This window comes from Antechinus flavipes, chromosome 4 (genome assembly GCF_016432865.1).
Source record: "Antechinus flavipes isolate AdamAnt ecotype Samford, QLD, Australia chromosome 4, AdamAnt_v2, whole genome shotgun sequence".
Lineage (NCBI taxonomy): Eukaryota > Metazoa > Chordata > Mammalia > Dasyuromorphia > Dasyuridae > Antechinus > Antechinus flavipes.
The window spans coordinates 7,862,770-7,888,576 of NC_067401.1; the positions used below are offsets into that span (position 1 = coordinate 7,862,770).

At 48.2% G+C, this 25,807-nt stretch overlaps 3 protein-coding genes across 3 annotated transcripts in view; all 3 read right to left on the reverse strand.

The window, feature by feature from the left end:
• LOC127563068 (uncharacterized) overlaps positions 1–5,281 on the reverse strand; it is a 31,018-nt gene extending 25,737 nt beyond the window's left edge. The window contains exons 1-5 of the mRNA XM_051999274.1: positions 5,206–5,281; positions 4,810–4,886; positions 4,497–4,573; positions 2,034–2,160; positions 120–215 (exon numbers count right to left, since the gene is read on the reverse strand). Coding sequence (XP_051855234.1) covers positions 120–215; positions 2,034–2,160; positions 4,497–4,573; positions 4,810–4,843 — 334 coding nt within the window. The 5' untranslated portion in view covers positions 4,844–4,886; positions 5,206–5,281. The remainder of the gene's footprint in view (positions 1–119; positions 216–2,033; positions 2,161–4,496; positions 4,574–4,809; positions 4,887–5,205) is intronic.
• Positions 5,282–6,475: 1,194 nt separating this feature from the next.
• LOC127561183 (acanthoscurrin-2-like) lies at positions 6,476–6,910 on the reverse strand. The gene has a single exon (XM_051996470.1). It carries the CDS (start codon positions 6,908–6,910, stop codon positions 6,476–6,478), a length of 435 nt encoding a protein of 144 aa, XP_051852430.1.
• An 8,415-nt stretch (positions 6,911–15,325) lies between these two features.
• Positions 15,326–25,530, reverse strand: LOC127561184 (zinc finger protein 420-like). The gene is made up of 3 exons (XM_051996471.1): positions 24,839–25,530; positions 23,597–23,698; positions 15,326–19,838 (listed from the first exon to the last, which is right to left on the reverse strand). Exons 1-3 carry the CDS (start codon positions 25,104–25,106, stop codon positions 17,539–17,541), a joined length of 2,670 nt encoding a protein of 889 aa, XP_051852431.1. The 5' UTR covers positions 25,107–25,530; the 3' UTR covers positions 15,326–17,538.
• Between the last annotated feature and the right edge of the window lie 277 nt (positions 25,531–25,807).

Consider the following 25,807-nt stretch of genomic DNA (forward strand, 5'->3'; position numbering starts at 1 on the left):
CGAGACAAAGCAGGGACGTGAGGGGAGCCAGCTGCTCCAGGCGCCCGCGGCTCCAGGGGGTCTCTGACGCAGGCCTCCGGGCTCGGCCGTGTCTCCCCCCTTTGCCCTCGCTCACTCACCTGAACGAAGTTCTCTGCGGCCGCGCTCCTTCGACCTCCGGGGGGTGTCTCTTCTCTCCAGCAGGGACATCACATCCGTCTTGGAAACAGGGAAACCTGCACGAGGATGAAAAGGAGAACTCTGAGAATGGCCGCGGCCCCGACAGCTCAGTCCTCCAGTGTAAGCGGCCCGGTGGTGAGACGGGGCCCTCTGAAGGGCCCTCTGTGCCCGACTCCCACAGGGCCGCCCTCCCGGAATCTCCCCCAAGATCTGGGGTCTGAGCGCCAGCCAATGGCTCCTCTCCTTCTGCCCACTGCAGGACGGAGTCGGGGCTGCCACAGAGGGCCGGCACTCGTCAGGACGACAGCCCGGTCACCCCAGAGAAAAAGCCCTCGTAGCCCTTGGTGTGAGGACAGACTGGGGGGGGGGGCGGCTTCAGGTCAGCCGGGCAAGGGCTGTTGGGGGGCCGTGTGCGGGGCCGGGCTGGCAAGGGCTCTCGGGCCAGGGGACGTGGTGGCCAGACGGACCTCAGGACGTTTCTAAGTCCAGTAAGCGCTGATGACACATTTACTGTAGCAGGGAAGGGGGCTGGGGCGGGTACACCCTGAAATGGGGACTGGGATCTGCTCTCCTTATGGGATTTTCAGTCTGGGGAAATGACACTGAGACTTAGAGCTTGGGGAAAACTATTGAGAAGAAGGGGGGGGGCAGCTAGATGGAGCAGTGGATAGAGCACCAGCCCTGAAGTCAGGAAGACCTGAGTTCAAATCCTGCCTCAGTCACTTAACACTTCCTGCCTGTGTGACCCTGGGCAAGTCACTTAACCCCAATTGTCTCAGCAAAAAAAAAAAAAAAAAAGAAGAAGGAAAAGGAAAGTTTTCTGGAGCAAGCATTCTTTTGCCTCCCAGAGGAATTTGAGCAAGTGCCAGAGGAAAACAGATTAACAAAATAAAAAAAACAGAACACAAGGAGAATTTGAGCAGCGGGGATCCCGGTCTGGGGGAACTGGACGGCAAACTCCAAAGCAGCACAAGTGACCTTTTGTTCAAAGGAAAGGACTAACTAGCTAGGACCAGGAAACTGGGACTCTCTGCCCATCCCATTGGCTCCCCTGGCTTTGGTGACCGTCTCCGGGCGCCTCCCTTTCCTGCCACTATCTCTCAGTGACTTCCAGTCTCCTGTCTCCGCTGGCTTTCCTCAAACTGGACATCCAGCAGCCATCTTAAACACAATGGGTCCAAGACACCCCTCCTCTCTCCCCCTCCTCACACCTTCCCAGAGAGGCTCAGGCTCGGAGCCGGGACGGCCTGGACCCCCCATCTCCCCCCCCATTGTCTGTGGTGCTGGCTGTTGATCTCACCCCCCCAACCCCTCTGACATAGGCTCCCTTCCCCCCGACACTGCCGCCACCTGGCCTTTGTCCCCAACCCCTGGACTCCTGCCGCAGCTGCTGGGGAGACCCCCTGCCTGAGCCCAGCCCATCCTCCAGGCAGCTCAGAGCCAACCGTGCTAACCTCGTGCTCACGGGGCTCCCCCTGAGCTTCAGGAGCTCTGCTGGGCATTCCGAGCCCTTCCTCCCCTGCCCCCCAGCTTTCCAGCCTCCTTAGGGACTCTGATCCAGCCACGCCGTCTCCAGGCCCCGTCTGTGGCTGCAGGGACTTTCTCTGTCTCCCGCTCCAGACTCCCTGGTTTCCTCCCAACCAAAGAGGAAGCTTCCCCAACCCCCCTTTGCTCCGTCCTTTCTCTCCTATTCTTCGTCCCCTTGGGCGTCTCCCGCAGGAGAGGCCCCCTCTCCAGGCCGACCAGAGCCCGGGACAGTGGCTGCCTAGTCGATGTTCGCTGGCTGAGTGGTCGCGGACACCCCGAACACCCCCAGCCCAGCTCCCAGCCCCGGCCGCGGCCCCCGCAGGAGCCCCAGAAGGCGGCGCACTTACCCAGGGAGACCAGGTTCTCGTAGTTCTCCAGCATCACGTCCCGGTACAAGGCCTTCTGAGCATCGTCCAGGCATTTCCACTCCTCCCGGCTGAAGTCCACGGCCACGTCCTGGAACGTCATGGAAGCCTGCGCCAAACAAGCCGGTCACTCCTGCTCCTCCACTACCCCCAGACCCTCCCCTCCCTCAGGGCCGCCCCCGGCCTCCCCTTCCTTAAGTGCCCAGCCTGTCCCGGACACTCCCCTGCACACGAACCCCTTCCTCCTAAAACTCCCCGGAATCGGACACTCAAACGGCTCAGAAAGCAGGCGGGAACCCCCCATCTCTAGTCTGTGACTGCAGGGCCCCCCGTGACCCAGTCCGCTCTCGGGAGGCGGGACCCCCCGGGGCATGACTGCCGTCCCGCAGTGAGTCACCAAGCCCTTCCCTTCCCAGGGACCCAGAACACAGGTGCACCACAGGTCGCCCGTGTATTACTCTTCCCACTGTGCGGGTCCCAGGGACTCCACGCGGTGCCGATTTTTATGACCGAGTCTGCATCTGCCTAAAGCCCCTTTCTGAGTCCTCGAGTTGGGCTGAGGAAGTGAGATTTCCCTCTGATTTAGTGCAAAGTTAAAGGGTTATGTGTCCTCTGCCCCCCCCACCCCCAACCCGGGACGCTCAGTAATTGTTACCCCCCGAGGCAGGCGGTCACCCCGGCCCGTCCTGGGATTTGGGGAGTCTCTGCCTCTCGCAAGGCTGGCCCTTGGGAGCCGCTACTCGGGTCCCGCAGGGACGCGGTGGATTGTTCGCCTAACACTAAGTGGACGAGACTCGGACGATCCCCAATGGCCCGAGGGCCATTGCCCTGCCCGGATCTGGACAGCGGGAGCCCCAGCTTCGGTCTGTCCTTTGGGGACAATTAGAACAAACTCCCGAACCCTTGGGGCGGCTCTCCCCGGGACGGACGGGAGGGCCCGGGGCAGGGAGGGGCGGGCCTAGCGGCGGGAATCCCGGGACAGACCCCGTGCGGCTCCCCCTGGCGGCCGGGGGCTGGGCCTTGCTGCTTTAAGCTCCGTGTGACAGAACACTCCGTCTCTGGGGGACACCAGGAGCGCGGCCTTGGCCGGGAGCACGCGCCGCTGGGCTGCGGGCAGCCTCCGGGCTGTTTTCCTGGCCGGCCCAAAGGCTTTTTTAAAGCCCGCGGGGAGCTCAGTTCCCGTGGCGCGCCCTGCCTGACGGCCCAGGGGCGCGCGGCTCCGGAGCACTGGGGCAGACCCTCGTTCCCTTCTCGTTTCTCCGAAGTTTTCGTGGGGGCAGCGGGGTGTTCCCTGGCGCGGGGGCCTGGATCCAGCTTGTGACCCCGTCATTTAGCCCTCCCCCCCAGAGTAAAGCGCAGGGACACGGGAGAGGAGGCGCCGGACTCGGCAGTTACTGATGGGTCTCCTCCCGAACCGGCGGGACCTCGGCCTCTTTCCCCAGAGTTCTCGGGAATCCTCGGCCGTGCGCCCGGCGGGACCTCGGCCTCTTTCCCCAGAGTCCTCGGGAATCCTCGGCCGTGCGCCCTCCGGGAGCGGCCCTTTCCGGGTGATTTGTTACCATTTCTGCTCCCCCGGAGCTCCCGGGACGCTCCCCCTCTGCTCCCTCCCCAGCTGCCTCCGCGCCGCGATCTGGTCTAACTGGCTCTCTCGGAGCTTTCCCCTCCGCTGCGCGCTGCTCTTAATGAGGCACCGCACAGGCGGCGGGACCCAGGCTGCCCCCATCCGATCGCGGGGTGGCCTCGGAGCCGGGTCCCCCCCTGCCCCCTGGGGCGCCCCCCCCCCGTTCCCCCGCCCCGGGCGCTTTGGACCCGGGCTGCCCACAGCCTCTCTTCCCTCCCCCCCCACCCCCGGGGTGCCTCGGACCCCCGCTGCCCCGCTCTCCACACGCCTCCTCCCCCGACACTACAGGGCTCCCCATGGAGCTGCCCCCAATCTTCTCTTCCCTCCCCCAAACCATCCACCTGACGGGAGGGGGGAGGGGGGACGCGCCTGGGACCCGGGCTGCCCCCTCCCCATAGGCCTCCTCCCCCTGCCCTCCCGAGCCCCTCAGACTGGGCTGCCCACAAGCCGCTCTTCCTTCCCCGTCTCCCCCGCCTTCGGAGGGGACTCGGACCCTGGCTGCCCCTAAGCCTCTCTGCCCCCCCCCACGGGCCTCCCTCTCCTCAGTGCCCCAGGGCGCCTAGGACGGGGCTGCCGGCTCCCCACAAGCCTCTCCGCCCTCCCTCTCTGGGGGGCAGGGACGCCAGGCTAGCCCAGCTCTTCGGACCCTCGCTGCGTGGGCGGGGGGGGGGGAAGGGGAGGGGGCAGGCTGCCAATGAAACGTTGCAGCTCCGTGAAGCCCCCGTTGCTACAGAGCCACGAAGCGCCCCAGTGAGGCAGTGACGTGGCCCTGCTGCCCACGGGCGGGAGGGGGCTGGGCTGGCTCGGACCCCCAGCGGCCTCACCTGAAAGTGGAGGGGCACCAGCGGCTCCTTGTCCTTCCTCCGTCTTCTCCTCCTCCTCCCTTCCTTTGGGGACTCCCCTGGAAAAGGAGAAGAGAGTCAGGGGGGGCAGCCGCCACCTCCCACCAGGACCCCCCCCCATGCAGGCGGGTGGCAAGGTGCATAGCCAGCGGTTAATAAATGCGGGGGGAGAGGGGGTGGGGAGGGAGGGAGGACAGCCTCTGTTGAAGCGGGCTGGGAGAGCCAAAGAAGTTCCCGGCGGACCCCCGCCACCTCCGCCGCTGCCGCCCTGCGGACCCTAGCCCCCCAAGCTCACCTCTCCCCTCCAGCCTTGCGTCCGGGTCCTCCATGGTCCTCCTCACGTCCGGGGCCGGCAGCCCCCCTTCTTCGGACCTGGGGGCTCAAAAGCAGGATGACTGGCCCCCGCCCCGCCCCCAATGTACCCGCCCCCTCCGGACTGGCCACCTGGGCGCCCAGCCCTTCCCCCCGGTCCTCAACAGCTGCGTCTGTCACTCCAGCCTCGGGAAGGTTGGGGCAGAATGAATGACATCGGCTGGGGGGGAGCCCAGACTGCGCACCCCTCCCCCTCCTCCCCGCCCCCTCTCAGCCCCTCCACACACGCCTCTGCACTCTCCCGCTTACACACGCACAGACCCCAGACCCACCCTCAGACCCCCACGGGGCTCCCACTAGCACAAATGCCCTTCTGTACCCTTGACACCCGTGCCGGCTCCTGCGGACGTGCCCCGGGCTGTGCGGCCCCGGGCTATGCGGCAGCTGTTGCTTCACGCCTGCGCACTCTCTGTCCCTCGCTCCCTCCCCCGCCCTCCCAGCCCGAGCTGGCTTCGCTCCTGCCGCCTCCGAGGCCTCTGCGGCAACAGCCCGGGTGGCCTTGCGCATGCGCCCCACTCCTCACTGGCCTCCACCCCCACAGGCTTCAAGTTCAAGCCCGGAAAAGTCATTCCCATAATGCCTGACAGGTGCCGCTAGGGGGCATAGCGTATAGAGCGAAGGAAGACCCGAGCCCAAATCTGACTCTTACTAGCTCTAAGATCCGTGACAAGTTTACGTCATCCTCTTTGCCTCAGTTTCCTCATCTGTAAACTGAGCTGGAGAAGGAAATGGCAAAGCACCCAATGGGGTCATGAAAAGTCGGACACGGCTGAAATGAGTGAACGCCACCACTGCGCAAGCACCCTCAGAACTGACCCCCCAGGCCGCCTGCCATTTGTGGTCCCAGACCCCAGGAAGCGGGACGGCGCTTGCTGGCTGCCACGTGGACTACTACAATCCCCAGAAGGCTCCGCGTCCTCTCTCTCAAAGGGAAGGCTGGCGCCTGCGCATTGAGGGCAGATGAAGTGGAACTGGCTGAGCGGGGGCTGCGGGAGACGGTGCGTTGGGAGGGAGGCTTGAGGGGCGACCTCACCTGTCGGGAAAGGCTCAGTGCAGAGAGTGGGAGACGAACCCCTCCCATTTCGGGGCGAACCTACGGATCCTCGAGAAAAATCCCTTGGCCTCCCTTAGCAAAGCCGCAAATGAGAACGAAGGGCTTGTGGTTAATAAACTCAATGAGTGACGTCAGCGCCTGCAAGCATCCCCGAGGGAAGCGAGGCGGAAAAACGGGAGAGATCGGACAAACGTGGAGGCAAAACGGGCCTATAAAAGCAGGCACGTGACCCCGAACCCATAAGTGCGTCACAGGGCGAAAATCGGGAAGGTCCTGGATGAACGCACCCCCCGGGGGATGGCCCAGCCCCCGCTCTGGGGGAGAGGGGGGGGAAAAGAGACAGGGGGCGATGCGCCCCCACCTGGGCCGTCTTCTCGCTTAAGACCCCCAAGAGTCCCGGGAGGAGTGGGTGCCCCAAACCACCGACCTGCTCCTGGCCGAGCCCCCCAGCTCTGAGTGTCAGACTGTGGGCAGAGGCGCAGGTGGGCTCAAGGTCCATTCCTCAAGGCCGCTGCCTGCAAGGAGGGGCCAGCCTTCAGGGCCTTGGGGCTGTGCGCAGGGAGCCCAGGCCCAGGGAGTCCGAGCCTAGGGAGCCCAGGGAGCCCAGGCCCAGGGAGTCCGAGCCTAGGGAGCCCAGGGAGCCCAGGGAGCCGGAGCCCAGGGAGCCGGAGCCCAGGGAGCCGGAACCCAGGGAGCCCAGGCCCAGGGAGCCGGAGCCCAGGGAGCCAGAGCCCAGAGAGCCCGAGCCCAGGGAGCCGGAGCCCAGGGAGTCCGAGCCCAGGGAGCCGGAGCCCAGGGAGTCGGAGCCCAGGGAGCCCGAGCCCAGGGAGCCCAGGCCCAGGGAATGGGGGCTCCATGGGGCAGCCAGGCACCCTCCATCAGAGACAGCATCAGGCCCCAGAAAAGGCCCTTCCCCCTGACCCTGATGAGGGAGCCCAGAATCTCTTGTCAGATGGTTCCAGACTTTCATAGCAGAATGGGGGTGGGGAGAGGAACCAGGGAGGGGCGCAGGGTGGCCGGTCACCTGGGAGAGATGGCACAACTCAGGTTTCTTCACTCTGAGAAGGATGGAGAGGGTGCTATGACAACAGGGGAACTGAGGACCATGATGACGTCACTTGCACAGAACCCTCCAGTAGAGACCCTCCAAAAGAAAGAGGAAGCAACTGTCGTTATTGCCAAGGGAAGTCTGGACTACTGAATGCCTCGAAAAATGAAGCAAGAGATAAAAAGGCAATTAGAGACGCCTTAAGCACCCATCTACTCTGTGGCCCCCACTGGGCTAGGGTACAGGGCACTATTGGGAGGGCAATCAGGAACTGAGAAGGTGGGAAAGTTCTCTGAGGAACAGACTCCCTGAAAACTAGAGTAGACCAAATAAATCCACTGACTTCAGGAAACAGCAAGAAATATTAGAATTAAATTAAAAGATTTTTAAAAAGAAAATTAAATATCTGATCTGCACATTCACCCATATATGTACATTATACATATTATACATGTACTACAGACATGGCTATATAGTACACACCTATATACATATAGGTGTGTACTACACACACATCCTGACCTGAAAGACAGAGCAAGATGTTGCAAATAACATTCTGAGAGACAGAGTTTGGGGATATTTAAAAAATCACTTTTATTCATTAGGCCAGTCAATAATAAACTGATAGTGAGTTCTCTCTATATCAAAGATAAAAAAGGAGTCTCTGAGCTACCTTAACTGCCCATCTGACCCGAGAGAGCATTAAAGAGACACCTCCCACCCCCCAAAAAGAGCAAGCCTGGTTGGTGCTTTTAATGAGGAAGTGGCTAAGACTCCCCAACCCCTCCCAGCCCCCTGGGAAGTTCTGAGCCCCCTGGGAAGGTGGGCACCAGCATCAAGCTCTCTGTGGTTTTGTTTTCCCTTCATGAGCCAGACCCCTCCCCCCATTCTAATGAAGGGACCAGGACCACGTGAATCTCTCTGGGTGGTAGCCCCAGCTCAGTGGGGCTTCTATTCAGAGGGCCCAGCCCAGACTAGCTAACAAGCAGATGCTCTGGGGCAGAGCTCACATTACTCAGTCGTGCCCTCCTGGCCTTTTTATAATGGGGTCTTCGTAAAAATAGAAGGAAAAGACTGGATCACAAATTATTAATTGGTTCATAATATGATACTACGGTAACTTCCCTCAGAGATACTTTAAGAATAAATGGGAACCCTTACAATGATGATTTCCCCAAATCCCGAACACTGCATTTTTAAAAACCATAAATAAAAACTCTCCAGTTCTACTAGAACAGAGGGCAAATGAAGGGAGAGAGAATCCAGCAATTAACTTCTTCCAGAAAAGAGTTCCAAAAAGAAAAGTCCCAGAAACATCAGAGCCAGAATCCCGAAGGACAGAAAATATCAAAGAAAAACTGCAAGCATTCTGAAGCAAGAGCTCCAAGTACAATCAGAGCCAGGACTGGAGCTAGGGCCACCTACTATCGCAGTCACTGCTACATGTGGGTCAAGATCATTGGGGTACAGTGTGTCAGCCTCCCATGAAGAGTAACACCCTGTAAAGTTGAGCTTAACATTTGTGTGTGTCAGAGACAGAGACAGACAGAGACAGAGACAGAGAGAGACATATAAACAGAGAGAAATAGAGACAGAGAGACACTAAGAGAGACATAGAGGCAGTGAGAAACAGAGAGACAGACACACAGAGAGACAAAGACAGAGACATATACACAGAGACAGAGACAGTAAGAAAGACAGAGACAGACAGAGACACACAGAGGCAGAGAGAAATGGAGACAGAAAGACAAGAGAGAGACAGACAAAAAGAGAGAGAAACAGAGACAGAGAGACATATAAACAGAGAGAAATAGAGACAGAGAGACACAAAGAGAGAGACACAGAGACAGTGAGAAACAGAAAGAGACAGACACACAGAGAGACAAAGACAGAGACAGTAAGAAAGACAGAGACAAAGAGAGACATGCAGAGGCAGAGAGAAATGGAGACAGAAACAGAAAGACAAGACAGAGACAGTAAGAAAGACAGAGACAGACAGAGACACACAGAGGCAGAGAGAATGGAGACAGAAAGACAAGAGAGAGACAGAGACAAAAAGAGAAAGAAACAGAGACAGAGAGACATATAAACAGAGAGAAATAGAGACAGAGAGACACAAAGAGAGAGACACAGAGGCAGTGAGAAACAGAAAGAGACAGACACACAGAGAGACAAAGACAGAGACAGTAAGAAAGACAGAGACAAAGAGAGACATGCAGAGGCAGAGAGAAATGGAGACAGAAACAGAAAGACAAGACAGAGACAGTAAGAAAGACAGAGACAGACAGAGACACACAGAGGCAGAGAGAAATGGAGACAGAAAGACAAGAGAGAGACAGAGACAAAAAGAGAAAGAAACAGAGACAGAGAGACATATAAACAGAGAGAAATAGAGACAGAGAGACACAAAGAGAGAGACACAGAGGCAGTGAGAAACAGAAAGAGACAGACACACAGAGAGACAAAGACAGAGACATATACACAGAGACAGAGACAGTAAGAAAGACAGAGACAAAGAGAGACACGCAGAGGCAGAGAGAATGGAGACAGAAAGACAAGAGAGAGACAGAGACAAAAAGAGAAAGAGAGAAACAGATCGAGAGACATATAAACAGAGAGAAATAGAGACAGAGAGACACTAAGAGAGACATAGAGGCAGTGAGAAACAGAGAGACAGACACACAGAGAGACAAAGACAGAGACATATACACAGAGACAGAGACAGTAAGAAAGACAGAGACAGACAGAGACACACAGAGGCAGAGAGAAATGGAGACAGAAAGACAAGAGAGAGACAGACAAAAAGAGAGAGAAACAGAGACAGAGAGACATATAAACAGAGAGAAATAGAGACAGAGAGACACAAAGAGAGAGACACAGAGACAGTGAGAAACAGAAAGAGACAGACACACAGAGAGACAAAGACAGAGACAGTAAGAAAGACAGAGACAAAGAGAGACATGCAGAGGCAGAGAGAAATGGAGACAGAAACAGAAAGAGACAGACACACAGAGAGACAAAGACAGAGACAAAAAGAGAAAGAGAGAAACAGAGGGGGGGGGCGGGAGAGGGGGGAGACAGAGACAGACAGAGACAGAAAGAGAGATTCTGAGAGAGGGGAAAAGGGTGGAGGGAAAGAAAAGGGAGCCTGTCACAAATGAACCTCCTGAAAGGGGAGGTGGGGTGGGGGAGAGATCTTAACAGGGAAGAGCAGGAGGAGGTTCCTCGAGCCTTCTCTGAGATATCTGGGGGGGGGGGGAGGAGGCTAAACAGGACAGTAATGGAGCATCCCTGGGCCACAAGAAATGGCCAATGAGACCACTTTAGAGATCACCAGGGAGGAGACTTGGAGAGCCCCAACAAGACCACCCGCCAGATGGAGAAGACAGGAGGGGGAAGCTTGCCCCCTACCTCCTGAGGAGACATGTCACATGTAACTTTTCGTGGCCCCATTTGGGATTTTCTTGGCAGAAACCGGAATAGTTTACTGTTTCCTTCTCTATCTCATTTGACAGATAAGGAAACTGAGGCAGAGTTCAGTGACTTGCCCAGGGTCATACAGCTTTCCTGATTCCAGGTCTGTTCCTTTATTTACTTTATCACCCAGTTGCCCCACACCTTTCCTCATTGTTGCCATTCAGTCATTTTTCAATTGTGACGGACTTTTCATGATCCTACTGGGGATATGTTTGGCAGAGACCCTGGAGTGATTGGCCATTTTCTTCTCCAGCTCATTTTACAGATGAGAAAACTGAGGCAAACAGGAATAATGGACTGGCCCAGGGTCGCCAGGTAGGAAGTATCTGAGACAGAAGTCTAAGATGAGTTTTTCTAACTCTTCCTGCCTATTTGAGGCTGCCTTACCTGCCCCGTGCCCTCAGGGTCCATCTGGTCTTCTCCTCTCCCCTTCCTTCTTCCTTTATCCCCCACTAAACCGTCCTCATTTGGACCCCCAGAACCAAACACAGTGTCTGACTCAGAGTGGGTGCTTGCTATGTTCCGAATGCAGACGGTGGCACATTGACAGGGCAGTTTGGAAATGGTTAGAATTTAGTCTATATAATAAGGCAAGTTATGTGTAACCGCCCACAGCTTTCTAAAGAACCCTCTAGCAACTGCCGGGTATAAGGAGATGCTCTTTGTTGATGTTTAAGCTCAAAATTAGAAAGGAAAAAAAAAAAGATTTCCAAGGATTATAACAAGGTTATGTCCTGAAAGAATATTTTCAGGGCTGCAGATTTTGAAGATAGTGAGAACAAGGCCACGAACATCCCGGCGTGCCGCCTGGCTTCAAGGCCCGGGTCACAGAGAGCAGCAGGCGGGGCCAAATCCTGTCATTTCTATCTCCATCTTATGTCCTTTCTTCTCCCTGGGGAGACGACTTGTTTTTCTGGCCTCATCTCTCGTTCCAATCCAACCTCTGCACAACCAGTAAACTGAAAGATCACTGGTGACTCAGAAAACCTGTAACAAGTCTATAACAAAATCTGTAACAATCTGTGACAAAATCTGTGACAACCTAACAAAATCTGTACCAATCTGTAACAAAATCTGTACAAAATCTGTGACAAACTCTGTACCAATCTGTAACAAAATCTGTGACAAAATCTGTACAAAATCTGTGACCAACCTGTACTAGTCTATAACAAAATCTGTACCAATCTGTGACAAAACCTGTACCAATCTGTAACAAAATCTGTGACAAAATCTGTACCAATCTGTGACAAAATCTCTGACAAAATCTGTACCAATCTGTGACAAAATCTGTACCAATCTGTGACAAAATCTGTGACAACCTAACAAAATCTGTAACAATCTGTAAAAAAATCTGTACAAAATCTGTGACAAACTCTACCAATCTGTAACAAAATCTCTGACAAAATCTGTACCAATCTGTGACAAAATCTATACCAATCTGTGACAAAATTTGTACCAATCTGTGACAAAATCTCTGACAAAATCTGTACCAATCTGTGACAAAATCTGTACCAATCTGTGACAAAATCTGTGACAACCTAACAAAATCTGTACCAATCTGTAAAAAAATCTGTACAAAATCTGTGACAAACTCTACCAATCTGTAACAAAATCTCTGACAAAATCTGTACCAATCTGTGACAAAATCTGTACCAATCTGTGACAAAATTTGTACCAATCTGTGACAAAACCTGTACCAATCTGCGACAAAATCTGTGACAAAATCTGTACCAATCTGTAACAAAATCTGTGACAAAATCTGTACCAATCTGTGACAAAATTTGTACCAATCTGTAACAAAATCTGTACAAAATCTGTGACAAAATCTGTACCAATCTGTGACAAAATCTGTACCAATCTGTGACAAAATCTGTACCAATCTGTAACAAAATCTGTACAAAATCTGTGACAAAATCTGTACCAATCTGTAACAAAATCTGTGACAAAATCTGTACCAATCTGTGACAAAATCTGTACCAATCTGTGACAAAATTTGTACCAATCTGTGACAAAACCTGTAACAATCTGTAACAAAATCTGTGACAAAATCTATACCAATCTGTGACAAAATCTGTACCAATCTGTGACAAAATCTGTACAAAATCTGTACCAATCTGTGACAAAATCTGTACCAATCTGTAACAAAATCTGTACAAAATCTGTGACAAAATCTGTCAATCTGTGACAAAATCTGTACCAATCTGTGACAAAATCTGTACAAAATCTGTACCAATCTGTGACAAAATCTGTACAAAATCTGTAACAAAATCTGTACCAATCTGTGACAAAATCTCTGACAAAACCTGTACAAAATCTGTAACAAAATCTGTACCAATCTGTGACAAAATCTGTGACAATCTGTAACAAAATTTGTGACAAAATCTGTACCAATCTATAACAAAATCTGTACAAAATCTGTGACAAAATCTGTACCAATCTGTTACAAAATCTGTGACAAAATCTGTACCAATCTGTGACAAAATCTGACAAAATCTGTACCAATCTGTGACAAAATCTCTGACAAAATCTGTACCAATCTGTAACAAAACCTGTACCAATCTATAACAAAATCTGTGACAAAATCTGTACCAATCTGTGACAAAATCTGTACCAATCTGTGACAAAATCTGTGACAATCTGCAATAAAATCTGTAACAACCTGTAACAAAAGTCATAGAGGCAGAGCTCTGAGTCTGATGGGTCCTAAGCAATTGGATCAAATATCTTCCTCAAGGTCAAGGACCCCAGTGCTTAGGGGCTGACCTCGGGAGTCCCTTGGAGGTCCCTCAGTCCTTGGAGACCTGTTCAGAGGGGCTATCTCCTGTGATTGGTTAAGAGCACTGTCCATCAATCACAACTCCTTTTTCAGAGGCAGGTGGGGGACCTCCCAAGGGCACCAAGACCTGTCAGCAAGGCTCTGGGTCTTGTCAGCAGAATTCTAGGGTTCCAGATCCTGCCACAAGGATTTCCCAAAGGCCACCAAACGTTAGCATTTGGCCAACCACGTCCTAAAGGACTGAGGTACTGATTTTACAGCGTTTTACATAGTGGAAAATACCATCCACTTCCAGAGAATGAATTAGAGTCTGCGTGCAGAGCAAAGCAGATTATTTCCACTGTGCTTTTTCTTTCTCATGGTTTTCCCCTTTTGTTCTTCTTGCACAACATGACGAATGTGGAAATAAAATTGTACATGTATAATTTATGTCAGATTGCTGGCTGTGCCTGGGGAGGCAAGCAGGGAGCGAAGGAAAAAACTGGAGCTCAAAATCTTATAAAAGAGAATGGTGAAAATTATCTTTACGTGCAGTTAAAAATAAAACACTATGAAAAGCAAAGGATAAAAAACGCCCACAAGCCACTGAGGAGGGGCAGTAGTGATCATGGGTAAACAGGGTCCTACTGAGGCAGACGCATTTTATTTCAAGCAGAGGGTGGGGTGAGGGGCAAGCACTAAGAAACCCTTAGAACACGCCTAACTGACACAGGATGGCTTTATCGGATGGATCCAATGACTAACTATCACCATCATGGTAGATTGATTGATCGTAGTCAACATAACTCATTCTTTAAATTAAACAATTCTATTTCACTCACCATCACTGATACCCATTAAATCACAAGAACCTAAGTAAATACTGATTAAATTGGGGAGAGGGGGAGGCGCTTTCAGAATTAGCTACAGACTCTCTTCAATGATTTCTGGTGGCTCCCTAGTGCCTCTGAGCTCAAACAGGCCATAAAATACCTTCCCGACCTCCTCTTAGACTTTGCTTCTTGGAGGCTGCGACCCCATCTCATCAGTCTCCCTGCATACATCACCTTCAGACTCCTTCTCTGTAACTCTCCCTCCTCACTTTATCCCAGGGATCCCCGGCTTCCCTCAGAGTGCCATCCTCCCTACCTTTGCTGCTCCCCCAAACTACCTTTTATTTGTTTTGTATCTAAATTATATATAGCATAGATGAAGAACTTCAGGGCAGGTTCTACACATCTGGCTAGTTAATTGATGTCAACCGATAATCAATGAGAGAACACACTGGTGGGAGCCTAGGAACAAAAGTATCGGAGAAATCCCTCCCTGAACCCTCCAGGTTACCCTTGCATCTTTAGGGAAGTAGTAGCTGTGATCTGGGGTCCCGATTCGTCAGTAATTGGAGCAGGCCCAGAGTCTGGAGTCACTATGGAAATATCTCCAGATTCTGTCGGGTTTCTTGGATTCTTTACTTTTCAGTATTTCTTACAGAACGATTATATTTCATGAACTGGGGAGTTATATACTTAGTAATGCTATCACTGGGTCAAAGGGTAGTTGCAAATCTAGTGATTTGGGAGCATAGATCTAAAAAGCTTGCCCCAAATCGTTGGGCTAATGTAAGTCCCTTAACGTGCCTGTCTTCAGTCCCTCTAAAAGCTGTCATTTTCCATTTGTCATCCTTATCAATCTGATGTGTTTAAGGTGAAACCTCAGTTGTTTTAATCTGCCTTTCTATCATGATTAGCCATGATTTGCTATGGCTGCTGACAGTATTGGAAGAATAAAAAAAGAGGATTACATAAAAAATTATAAATCTTCATTTGCTTTTCTTGTCAAATTTAGAGAATAAATCCAACAGTTTCAAGTCTCTCCTGATTGTTTATGTCTCTGAATCCTGAGTTTCTTTCCGCACCTTTTAAGAAACTACTATATTGAGTCTCTTTTCTTTTTGTGGAAGGTAGAGGAAGGGAAGTATCTCTTAAGCCAAACATCTTCTCTAACCAAAAAATCCTACCCATGAGCTATGTCTGAAAATGTATGGCTCTTTCTGGGCCTGGAGGCCCTCACCTCTCTTTTAGGCAATGAGCAGCAGCTGGGGGAATTGGGAAAAGTCTGATTTTCCTCTTAAGAAAGAGAGGACCAGGGGCAGCAGAGAATTCATTTTGGCGTGAGGGATGGCCAAAGGGGGACGAGAGGCAGGAAGAGAGACAGATGGAGGGTCCTGTGTGAGGAACAAAACAAAAGTCGTCTTGACTGAATCATAAGAAAACCCGGGGGGAATAAGGCCCAATGGAACAGTACAGAGAAATCGAGGCCAGCTTGTGCAGGGCTTTAAAAGCTGACGTTTCTATTGTATCCTAAAGGAGAACTGAGTGGGGTGACCTGCAATCGAGTGCCGAAGGCCTTGAGCCAGGGAGCCCCATTCAAAGGGGGCTCATCAAGGTGATGAGAACGCAGGGAGAGAGACCGAGAGGGACTCAAGTGGAGTGAGGGGAGGAACGGCAGGTTTTACAAGTAACTGGCCACGCAGGGTGAGGATCATGAGAAGGGTGAAACCTGGGGGAACCAAAAGGAAATGGCACCGCTGACAAAAGGGCAGGTTTGGAAGAGAGGAAGCTTCGGGGGGAGAGAATGAGCTAGTTTTGAACATGTTAAGTTTAAGATACCTATCAACAGACGCACATGCACATATGTACATAATGCATAGCATACACACATGCGCATACATATACACACAGACACACACACACATCCCCCGTTCTATGACGTCTCTGGCTGTCCTCTGCACCTCTTAAACCGTCGGAAGTTGTTCAGAAGGCCTGTGAGCACTACTAACCATTCCCACTGCACCTCCTCCTCCTCCAGGGCCCCCACAGGCCCTCCGGGCCACTGAACAACATGGAGGACATAAGGCACTTCCCAGGCCACCCAGCCCTCCTTCTCCACTTCTCCACCTGAAAAGGCATCATCCAAGCAGCACTTCCAGAACCAAGCACGCTGACTGACTCAGAATCCTGCCAGCCCGGGGCTTGTTTTCTTAACCCGGTGAGCGTGCACTTCAGGGGCATCAGCATTGAGCCCTCGCTGGCTCCGGACTTGGTGCTTCCCATCTCGCCCAGCCGAGCACCCCAGGAGCTTTCCGTGGGACCTGCATCTCCTGACCTGGAGCACTAACTTTTCTCTGGAGTCTGAGTCCTGGGATGCAAGGAAGCCTCTTCCACATTCATAACATTTACAGCATTTTTCTTCACCATGAATGCTGAGATGAAAAATGAAGCAGATCATCTGCCTGAGCAGAATTCCCGCCCCCCCCCCCAATTAAAATTATTTTATCATCTTAAACATAAAGATACAAAGAACAGAAAAACAGGATTGCATATGAAATTGTGAATCTTTATTATTTTGTTCAAGTGTTATTAAATTCATTACAATACTATATATAGAAAGCACAAAAAAGAGGATATTATTTCAAAGTAAAATTATGTTATGGGTAGTTTAAGCAAATATTAAATTTAACAAGAGAAATAATTATGTGCTGCTTGTCTGAAATTCTTTCTGCTCTCTTTGTATTTTTAAATATGTCATTGACACTTTTTTTTTTTTTTTTTTTTTTTAGCATCACTATTACTATTAGCCACAAAGCAGCTGGGGACACAACAGATAGAGCACTGGATCTTATGTCCCCTTCTTGAGTTCAAATCTGGCCTTAGATACTTACTAACTAGGTGATCTTGAACAAGTCCCATAACTTTGTTCACCTCATCTATAAAATGAATTGGAGATGGAAATGGCAAACCATTCCAGTACCTTAGTCAAGAAAACCCCAAATGAGTTCACTAAAAGTTGAACACAACTGAAAAAACTGAACAGACAAAACAGTTACTGGCCCCTTGTTCTCATCTAACAACTCCTCCCACTCCAAATAAAATCCCTCTCTGGTAAGAAGTATAGTTAAGTATAGTTAAACAAAACAAAGTCCCTTCCCCGTGTATGAAAATGTATTTCCTACACTTACCACATAGTCAGAGACTTCATTGTCTTCTCTCAATTGATTACAACTGAATCTACATAAATGATTATTTCATTGATCAGATTTCTAAAAAATAATGTTCAAGGTTGTTTTGCATTACACAGACACATGTGTCTATATAAATGTCACTATGTAAATTATTTTACTGGCACTGGAGGTTTTCATATTTAAGATAAATACAAAAAATATTAAAATAATTTCTCTCCTCTCTGAATTCTCTTATGTCTAGTAAGTTTGTTTTCTCCACCCATCCTCTTTTTCTCTAAACTAAACCTTCCGTTAAGTCTATGTTTGTCCTCTGTCTGAATCCCTTCCTACATTCAATATATTCAAAGAGTTTTCTCCAGTGTGAGTTGATTCATGGCTAACAAGGGTTCCCCACTGACTACAGGTTGTCCCATATTCACTATATCCAAAAGGTTTCCCGGTAATGTGAGTTCTCTGGTGTCTATTAAAGGAGCTCCTCTCAATGAAGGCTTTCCCACATTCATCACACTCGAAGGATTTCTCTCCAGTATGAGTTCTCTGATGTCTGATAAGGTGTCCCTTTTCACTAAAGGCTTTTCCACATTCATTACAATCAAAAGGTTTCTCACCAGTATGAATTCTCTGATGGGTAATCAGGTTTACTCTCTGTCTAAATCCTTTCCCACATTCAGGACATTCAAAGGGTTTCTCTCCAGTGTGAGTCCTCTGGTGTTTATGAAATGAGCCCCACTCACTGAAAGCTTTCCCACACTCATGGCACTCAAAGGGTTTCTCCCCAGTGTGAGTTCTCTGATGAGTAATGAGGCTAGCTCTCCAACTAAAGCCTTTCCCACATTCCCGACATTCAAAAGGTTTCTCTCCAGTGTGAGTTCTCTGATGGCTTTTGAGGACATTACCATCACTGAAAGCCTTTCCACACTGATTACATTCAAATGGCTTCAATCCAGTGTGAGTTCTTTGATGTGTTTTGAGAATATTACTCTTACTGAAAGCTTTCCCACACTGGTTACATTCGAAAGGTTTCTCTCCAGTATGAATTCTCTGATGTGTAGTGAGGTTTGCCCTCTGTCTGAAGCCTTTCCCACATTCCCTACATTCAAAAGGTTTCTCTCCAGTGTGAGTTCTCTGATGTGCAATAAGGCTCGCTCTCCAGCTGAAGCCTTTGCCACAGTCCCGACACTCAAAGGGCTTCTCTCCAGTGTGAGTTCTCTGATGGCTAATAAGCGTTCCTTTCTGACTAAAGCCTTTGCCACATTCCTGACACTCAAAGGGCTTTTCTCCAGTGTGCGTTCTCTGATGGCTTTTGAGGACATTATTGTCACCAAAGGCCTTCCCACATTGCTGACATTCAAAGGGTTTCACTCCCGTATGAGTTCTCTGGTGGATTCTAAGTATCTTCCGCTCACTGAAAGCTTTTCCACATTCATGACACTCAAAGGGTTTTTCACCAGTATGATTTCTCTGGTGTGTTTTGAGTCCATTACTTGAAGTAAAGGCTTTTCCACATTCAGGACATTCAAAAGGTTTTTCTCCAGTGTGAGTTCTCTGATGACTGATGAGAGTGCCCCTCTGGCTAAATCCCTTCCCACATTCGTGACATTCAAAGGGCTTCTCGCCAGTATGAGTTCTGTGGTGTCTATTAAAAGATCCCCATTCACTGAAGGCTTTCCCACATTCATGACATTCAAAGGGTTTCTCTCCAGTATGAGTTCTTTGATGGCTAATGAGAGTTCCTCTCTGACTAAAGCCTTTCCCACAGTCTTTACATTCAAATGGCTTTTCACCAGTATGAGTTCTCTGATGAGTAATAAGGTTTCCTCTCTGGCTGAAGCCTTTCCCACATTCATTACATTCAAAAGGTTTTTCGCCAGTATGGATTCTATTATGGTTTTCAAGTATTTTATTATCATTGAAGGCTTTCCCACATTCATTACATTCAAATGACTTCTCTCTAGTATTAATAGTCTTCATTCTAATCAATCTTTTTCGGTGGCTAAAGGTTTCCCCATATTTATCACATTCACGTTTCTCTCCAATTTGAATTTTCGGACACCCAGCAACACGAGATCTTTTCCCAAAAGTTCGTCCCCTTTCATTGTCCTCATGGAGCTTCTCTCCAGTATGTGTTCTATGAAATTTAATTAGGTCTGAATGGTAACTAAAAGGCTTCTTGCATCTGTCATTCTTAGAAAGGCTCTTCCCTAAGGAAAAAGCACTGCATAAAAATAAGTCTGAAAAACCCTTTACCTGCTTTTCAAGGGTCTTATATTTACGGAGACTTTTTCCCCCAGGATTTCTCCATGATGGGACAAAGATTGATGCCTGATTAAAACTTCCTCCCAAAATATTATGAAGTGGTACAGTCATTTCATCTAAAATTGTTGTCTGTGGGATGGTTATTAGTCTGGATTGTCTCTCCTGGTTGTCCTTCTGTATCTCTAAATTAATGTCACATCCCATTGGTTCCATTGGCTCTGTTGTCCTGGAATGCCAGGGAATATTTGCTGGAAGTCTTGTGTTAGACAGCTCTTCCATGCAAATGAACTTTATCAGACTTGCATCTTTGGTTTCAAATCTGATTTCCTGACTAAGGGCATCTGAAAGAAATGTTTAAGAATGTTTAAAAAGTTACTGCCCACTGTTGGCCACAAGAGAAAGGAACCTTCTTTAGGATAAGTTCTAGTTTCTACCTCTTTCATCAAGAGAATGATACATAATTTGACTTAGGCTGAACAAACGCTACTTAGAAGGAACTGAAGCCAAGAGCAGGGGAGAAGATATGAACCAAACACCTGTTTACTAAACACTAAAGTAATTATATTCTAGGAAAGTGGAAGCATTCATACATATCCTAAGAAAACAACAATCATGAAAAGCTGAAATATCTCCTTCAGGAGAGTATATGAAAAACCACACAGGAAGGAGAAAAAACTTCGTTAGAAAATGGAAAACAAATTGCAATTTAGGTAGCTAAAAGTGATGGACCTGGAATCCTGAGCAATTAGGAAAAATCTTGAATTACTGCTCTTTCTCCAATTTGTAAAAAGCAAAAGAATCTGCCTAATATATTTCAGAAACTTTAAAAAAAATTCTCAAAATACCAAAAAAAAGATGCAAGATGTTCACTGAATACCAAAAGCAGAAAACAACAAATTCAACTCAACCAGACATATTTGTGTCACTCTAAAAATATGACAAGATGATTTAAAAAACAATCATGATTTTTGTACAAACAAAACAAATGCAGACAAGATTAGAAGGGAAACAATAAACTGGGAAAACATTTTTAACAAAGGTTCTGATAAAGGCCTCATTTCCAAAATATATAAAGAATTGACTCTAATTTATAAGAAATCAAGCCATTCTCCAATTGATAAATGGTCAAAGGATATGAACAGACAATTCTCAGAAGAAGAAATTGAAACTATTTATAGACATATGAAAATATGCTCCAAATCATTATTAATCAGAGAAATGCAAATTAAGACAAGTCTGAGGTCCCACTACATACCTGTCAGACTGGCTAGAATGACAGGGAAAGATAATGCGGAATGTTGGAGGGGATGTGGGAAAACAGGGACACCGATGCATTGTTGGTGGAATTGTGAACACATCCAACCATTCTAGAGAGCAATTTGGTTATCAAATTGTGCATACCCTTTGATCCAGCAGTGTTTCTACTGGGCTTATATCCCAAAAAAATACTAAAGAAGGGAAAGGGACCTGTATGTGCCAGAATGTTTGTGGCAGCCCTGTTTGTAGTGGCTAGAAGCTGGAAAATGAATGGATGCCCATCAATTGGAGAATGGTTGGGTAAATTGTGGTATATGAATGTTATGGAATAGTATTGTTCTGTAAGGAATGACCAGCAGGATGAATACAGAGAGGCTTGGAGAGACTTACATGAAATGATGCTAACAGAAATGAGCAGAACCAGGAGATCATTATGTACCTCAACAACGATACTGTTTGAGGATGTATTCTGATGGAAGTGGATCTCTTCGATAAAGAGAGCTAATTCAATTTCAACTGATCAAGGATGGACAGAAGCAGCTACACCCAAAGAAAGAACACTGGGAAATGAATGTAAACTGTTTGCATTTTTGTTTTTCTTCCCGGGTTATTTCTACCTTCTGAATCCAATTCTCCCTGTGCAACAAGAGAACTGTTCGGTTCTGCAAACATATATTGTATCTAGGATATACTGTAACCTATTTAACATGTAAAGGACTGCTTGCCATCTGGGGGAAGGGGTGGAGGAAGGAAGGAGAAAATCGGAACAGAAGTGAGTGCAAGGGATAATGCTGTGAAAAATTCCCCTGGCATGGGTTCTGTCAATAAAAAGTTATTAAAAAAAAAACCCAAAAAACCAATCATGATGAAAAGATATGAGAAATAATGGAAGTCTGCCTTTCAGATCTTCTTCAAAAATAACTATAGCTCCCTACTGGTAACCTTGCTACTTGAACTCAAAAGCTGGGTTGTTAGAGACATTATTGATCCAGGTTCGAGGTATGTTGTATGTCTATGTCCAGGGTCCTAAAACTACTGGATAGTCCATCAACCCCAACCTGTGTACTTAAGTTTAATAGTCAGCCAGATGACACAATAAAAAGCAAAGACATTCGACAAAATGGCTTAATAACAACAGTAGCCATAAAACTTTTCACCACTGATACATATATCAATGGTAAGAACAGCTGCATGCAAGGGAATAGTCAATGCTGGAGAGAGTGTGAGAAAATAGGCACATTAGTGCATTGCTGGTGGAGCTACGAGTCAGTACAATAATTTTGGAAAGAAAACTGAATTATTCAAGTAAACCGAATAAACATCCATACTCTATTCCACAGATTCCATTATTAAGCTTATTAAACAAGAAGGTCATTAATAAGAAAAGTCCTACGTGCAACAAAATATTTTTAGCAGCACTTTTTTTAATAGTAAAGAATTGGAAGTAAAAATATTCATCAATCAGGAAATGACTAAACAAACTGTGGTTTATAAATATAACATGTTACTAAGCTGTAAGAAATGATAAATGTGATAAAAACATGAAAAGTGCTACGTGAATTGATGCAGAGTGAATGTGAAGACAAGGAAAAAAATACACAATAACAATAATACACACAGAAAGAACCACAAAAAAAAATCAAAAATGAATCTTGTAAATTGTAAAAAAAAAAAAAATAAGGCCCAAAAGAAGAGATATGAGAACATATCCCACCTCATCCCTTTGCAAAAGGGGGAAGCCAAAAGTTTTTGGATTTTTTTTTTAATGTATGGATAAATTATACTGATTTTTTCCCCTCTGTTTTCTCTCTTTTTTGTTTTAGATCTTTTTTCCCCACTGAGGCAATTGGGGTTAAGTGACTTGCCAAGGGTCACACAGCTGGAAGTGTTAAATGTCTTGAGGTCGGATTTGAACTCAAGTCCTCTTGACTTTAGGGCTGGTACTCTATCCACTCCACCACCTAGCTGCCCCTTTGTTTTAGATCTTTATAAAGCTACGATTTGTATTATGAGATGGCTCTCTGGGTAAAGAGAGGGATACTGAGGGAAATTATGATGTTAAAAAAAAAAAAGACCAACAAAATCATTAAAAAACAAAACAAAACAGGTACATGAGAGAGAATCCCTAGTTGGGCCACATGGAACTGAGGCAGCTCTTCCCTCTTCAGGGCCTCTCATGGGCCTTCTGGTCCTGTGGCATTCCTATCACTCACTCACCTGCTGCTTCACTGGGCCTCAGACCTACTCCTCTTATTTCATCCAACTCCAAACTGTGCTCCCCAGGGAGTCCTCCTCTGGGAAAGGGGCTTATACTGCCTTCTTTCTCCCCTATCATGAAAGAGTCACGGTGGAAGGAGACCACAGGCAATTCTCTCTCACAGAGCTAGGATCTTTTCATGATTGATTTTCTGAGACTTATCCAACCAGCTTGGTACTAATGGGCATGAGAGGACATGAGAGAGGAAAACGGCATTTATCCTCAGTTTGAGCACATCAGAGCTAGTTTGACTGAACCAGAATTTTGTGGATGTTATTTTAAATACTTCCCCTTACAGGGGAGAGAAATAGACTGGAAAATGCAGATAAGTCAAAAGCAAAGACAGAATGAGACTCATATCCCACTTATTTTATTGATAGCTACTAAATTTTACATTTCTTTACATCACAGAAGGAGAAACACATGTCTCACTTCCTAAGACAGAAAAAAATGAGAAAGAGATTGGGGAATCAGCTCGGGAGAGGGCACACGTGGTCCAACGTGACAGAGGTATGGCCACCTTGCTGGGAACTGTTGCCCTCTCAATAGGGAGACGGCTCCCATCTGCTTGCTTTTCCCTCACTCACTTACCTGGACAAGGGTCAGGGGGGCCTCCTCCCTCGGGCCGCCAAGGGGCTTCTCCTCTCTCCAAAAGGGAGATCACATCCAGCTTGGAAACAGGAAGTCCTACAAATAGGCACAGAAATCATCAAATGCTGAAAAAGGGAACTTGGAAAGTGATCCAAGAATGTGGATCTAGTAATAGAAAAGAAAGCAGCTAGGAGGGCTCCAGGGGGCGGCACAGGACCCCTGAATCAGATGGCAGGGTTTAGATTCTGGGGGCTTCCCGACCCCCTTCATTTGACCCAATCCATGCTTAGGGGCTAAGAAGTTTTTCCCATGCATCTCAACTAAGATTCAAGTACTCCAATCATTAGCCAAGGCAGGCAAGACACGAGGGATGAAAAGGTGTAAAAATCACTGTTCCAAAGGGCCAGCATTCTCTTGAAGGAAACAATATCTAGACGCATAAGGAGACACAAGTGTGTGGGGACATCAAAGGAAGGGTCATTGAAGCCTTTTTACAGAATGCAGGAGAAAGCAGATGAAAACAGAATACAAGACAACTTTGAAAGCAATGAATTGAATTTATTTCCTTAAAAGGAAAAGCAAATTGTATATGAGATAAAAAGGAAAAAGGCTATTGTGATGGCTGCAGAATGCCCAAAGGAGAAAAATGGATCAGCTTGGAAAGATGGGCAGAGCTGAATGGTGAAGGGCTCTGAACGCCAAGATCTCAGAGGTGACGGGACCCACTGAAGTCATGAGAAATAGTGATCTGGAGGGGGAAGTTCTTTTGTAATTCACCATGCTTTACTGAGTGCTTTCTGTGTGCAGACAACTTTAATGGGAAGATGGAACTTTAATTAAAGCTCATGGAGTTTCCAATCCAGGGAAAAGAAAATCCATACAAAGCAGAGCCCCAAAGTACCCACAGAAATCCCTGGGAAAGGGACACGGAGGGCCTCCTGCAGGGCTCAGCCTTCAGATTCCTCTAGTATTTTAGCAAACATTTTTGACCTGAGCATTCTGGGAGCAGGGACGCTGCAGCCTCAGGGCCAGGACAATGAAGCTATGGGACGCTTTTCACCTGGGAAGACTGAACAGAGATATTAGTTTTACTGGCCATTAGGAATAGAGTTCCTGTCCCATGAGAGGCAGCCTTGAACATTCGCACAGAACAAGGCCAGACTTAGCTCAGGATTTGAGTGCACAGCCAGTGACCAGGAAGCCTGCCCAGACTCCCCAGGGGATGGACACGCTTACCCAGAAAGACCAGGTTCTGGTAGTTCTCCAGCATCACATCCCTGTGCAGGGCCCTCTGGGCCGGCTCCAGGCACCTCCACTCCTCTCCAGTGAAGTCCACGGCCACGTCCCGGAAGGTCATGGATTCCTGAATCAAAAAATTCCTGTTTAACTCATGATTCAAGAGCTCTAAACTGTGGGGAATCAAGAAAACAGTCTGCAGAGCATTGAGTTTTGAGCATTCAACTAAGTGGTTGGGCGCTCTGGGGCTCACTTTGTACTTGACCATAGCATAGAAATTGTTTTCCTTCACTAAGTTTACCCTGATGTATTCTCTTAAGCGAACCCCAAGAAAATCACGCACATTATTCCTAAAGCTATTTTAAAACAAATACCAAATGCACAATGCCGACTCGGCAGTCACACTCCTAACATTAATTATATTAATTTCTACTCTGCAACGTTTAGCAACCACTTCCAGCCTGATCTCTACATTCTGGGGAGACTGACGGGGAGGTGCAAACGCTCCCTCAGGCTGGAGCACTCTGCTCTTCCTCAGAGATAACCACCACCTATCTACCCCCTCCCTATGACACTTAGGACCTACCCCAAGGTGTACTACATCCTAGGAGAGAGGTATGAATACTTACTAGAGCCTGTCGCAGATAACTACAGCCATCCACATCTCCTCGGCCCACATGGACCTTGCCTATATCCACCAGAAAACCTTGAGAGGAATCAAAGCAAAGTGCCAGCAACCTTCCTTGGAGTCTGTGATTATACAAGGGTACAATGGGGACCATCAATCTCTTCCCTTGTTCTGCCTTTATAAAGAATCTCCTAAACGAGGTAACATCTGTAAAGCACAGAGCTGGCACACAGGAGGTGCCTCATAAATGCTTGTTTCCTCTCTCTCTCCTCCCATTATTTTCTAGTCATTTAAAAAAATATCCTTGTGTACAATTCTTTTTTTTTGTTTTAATTATATGT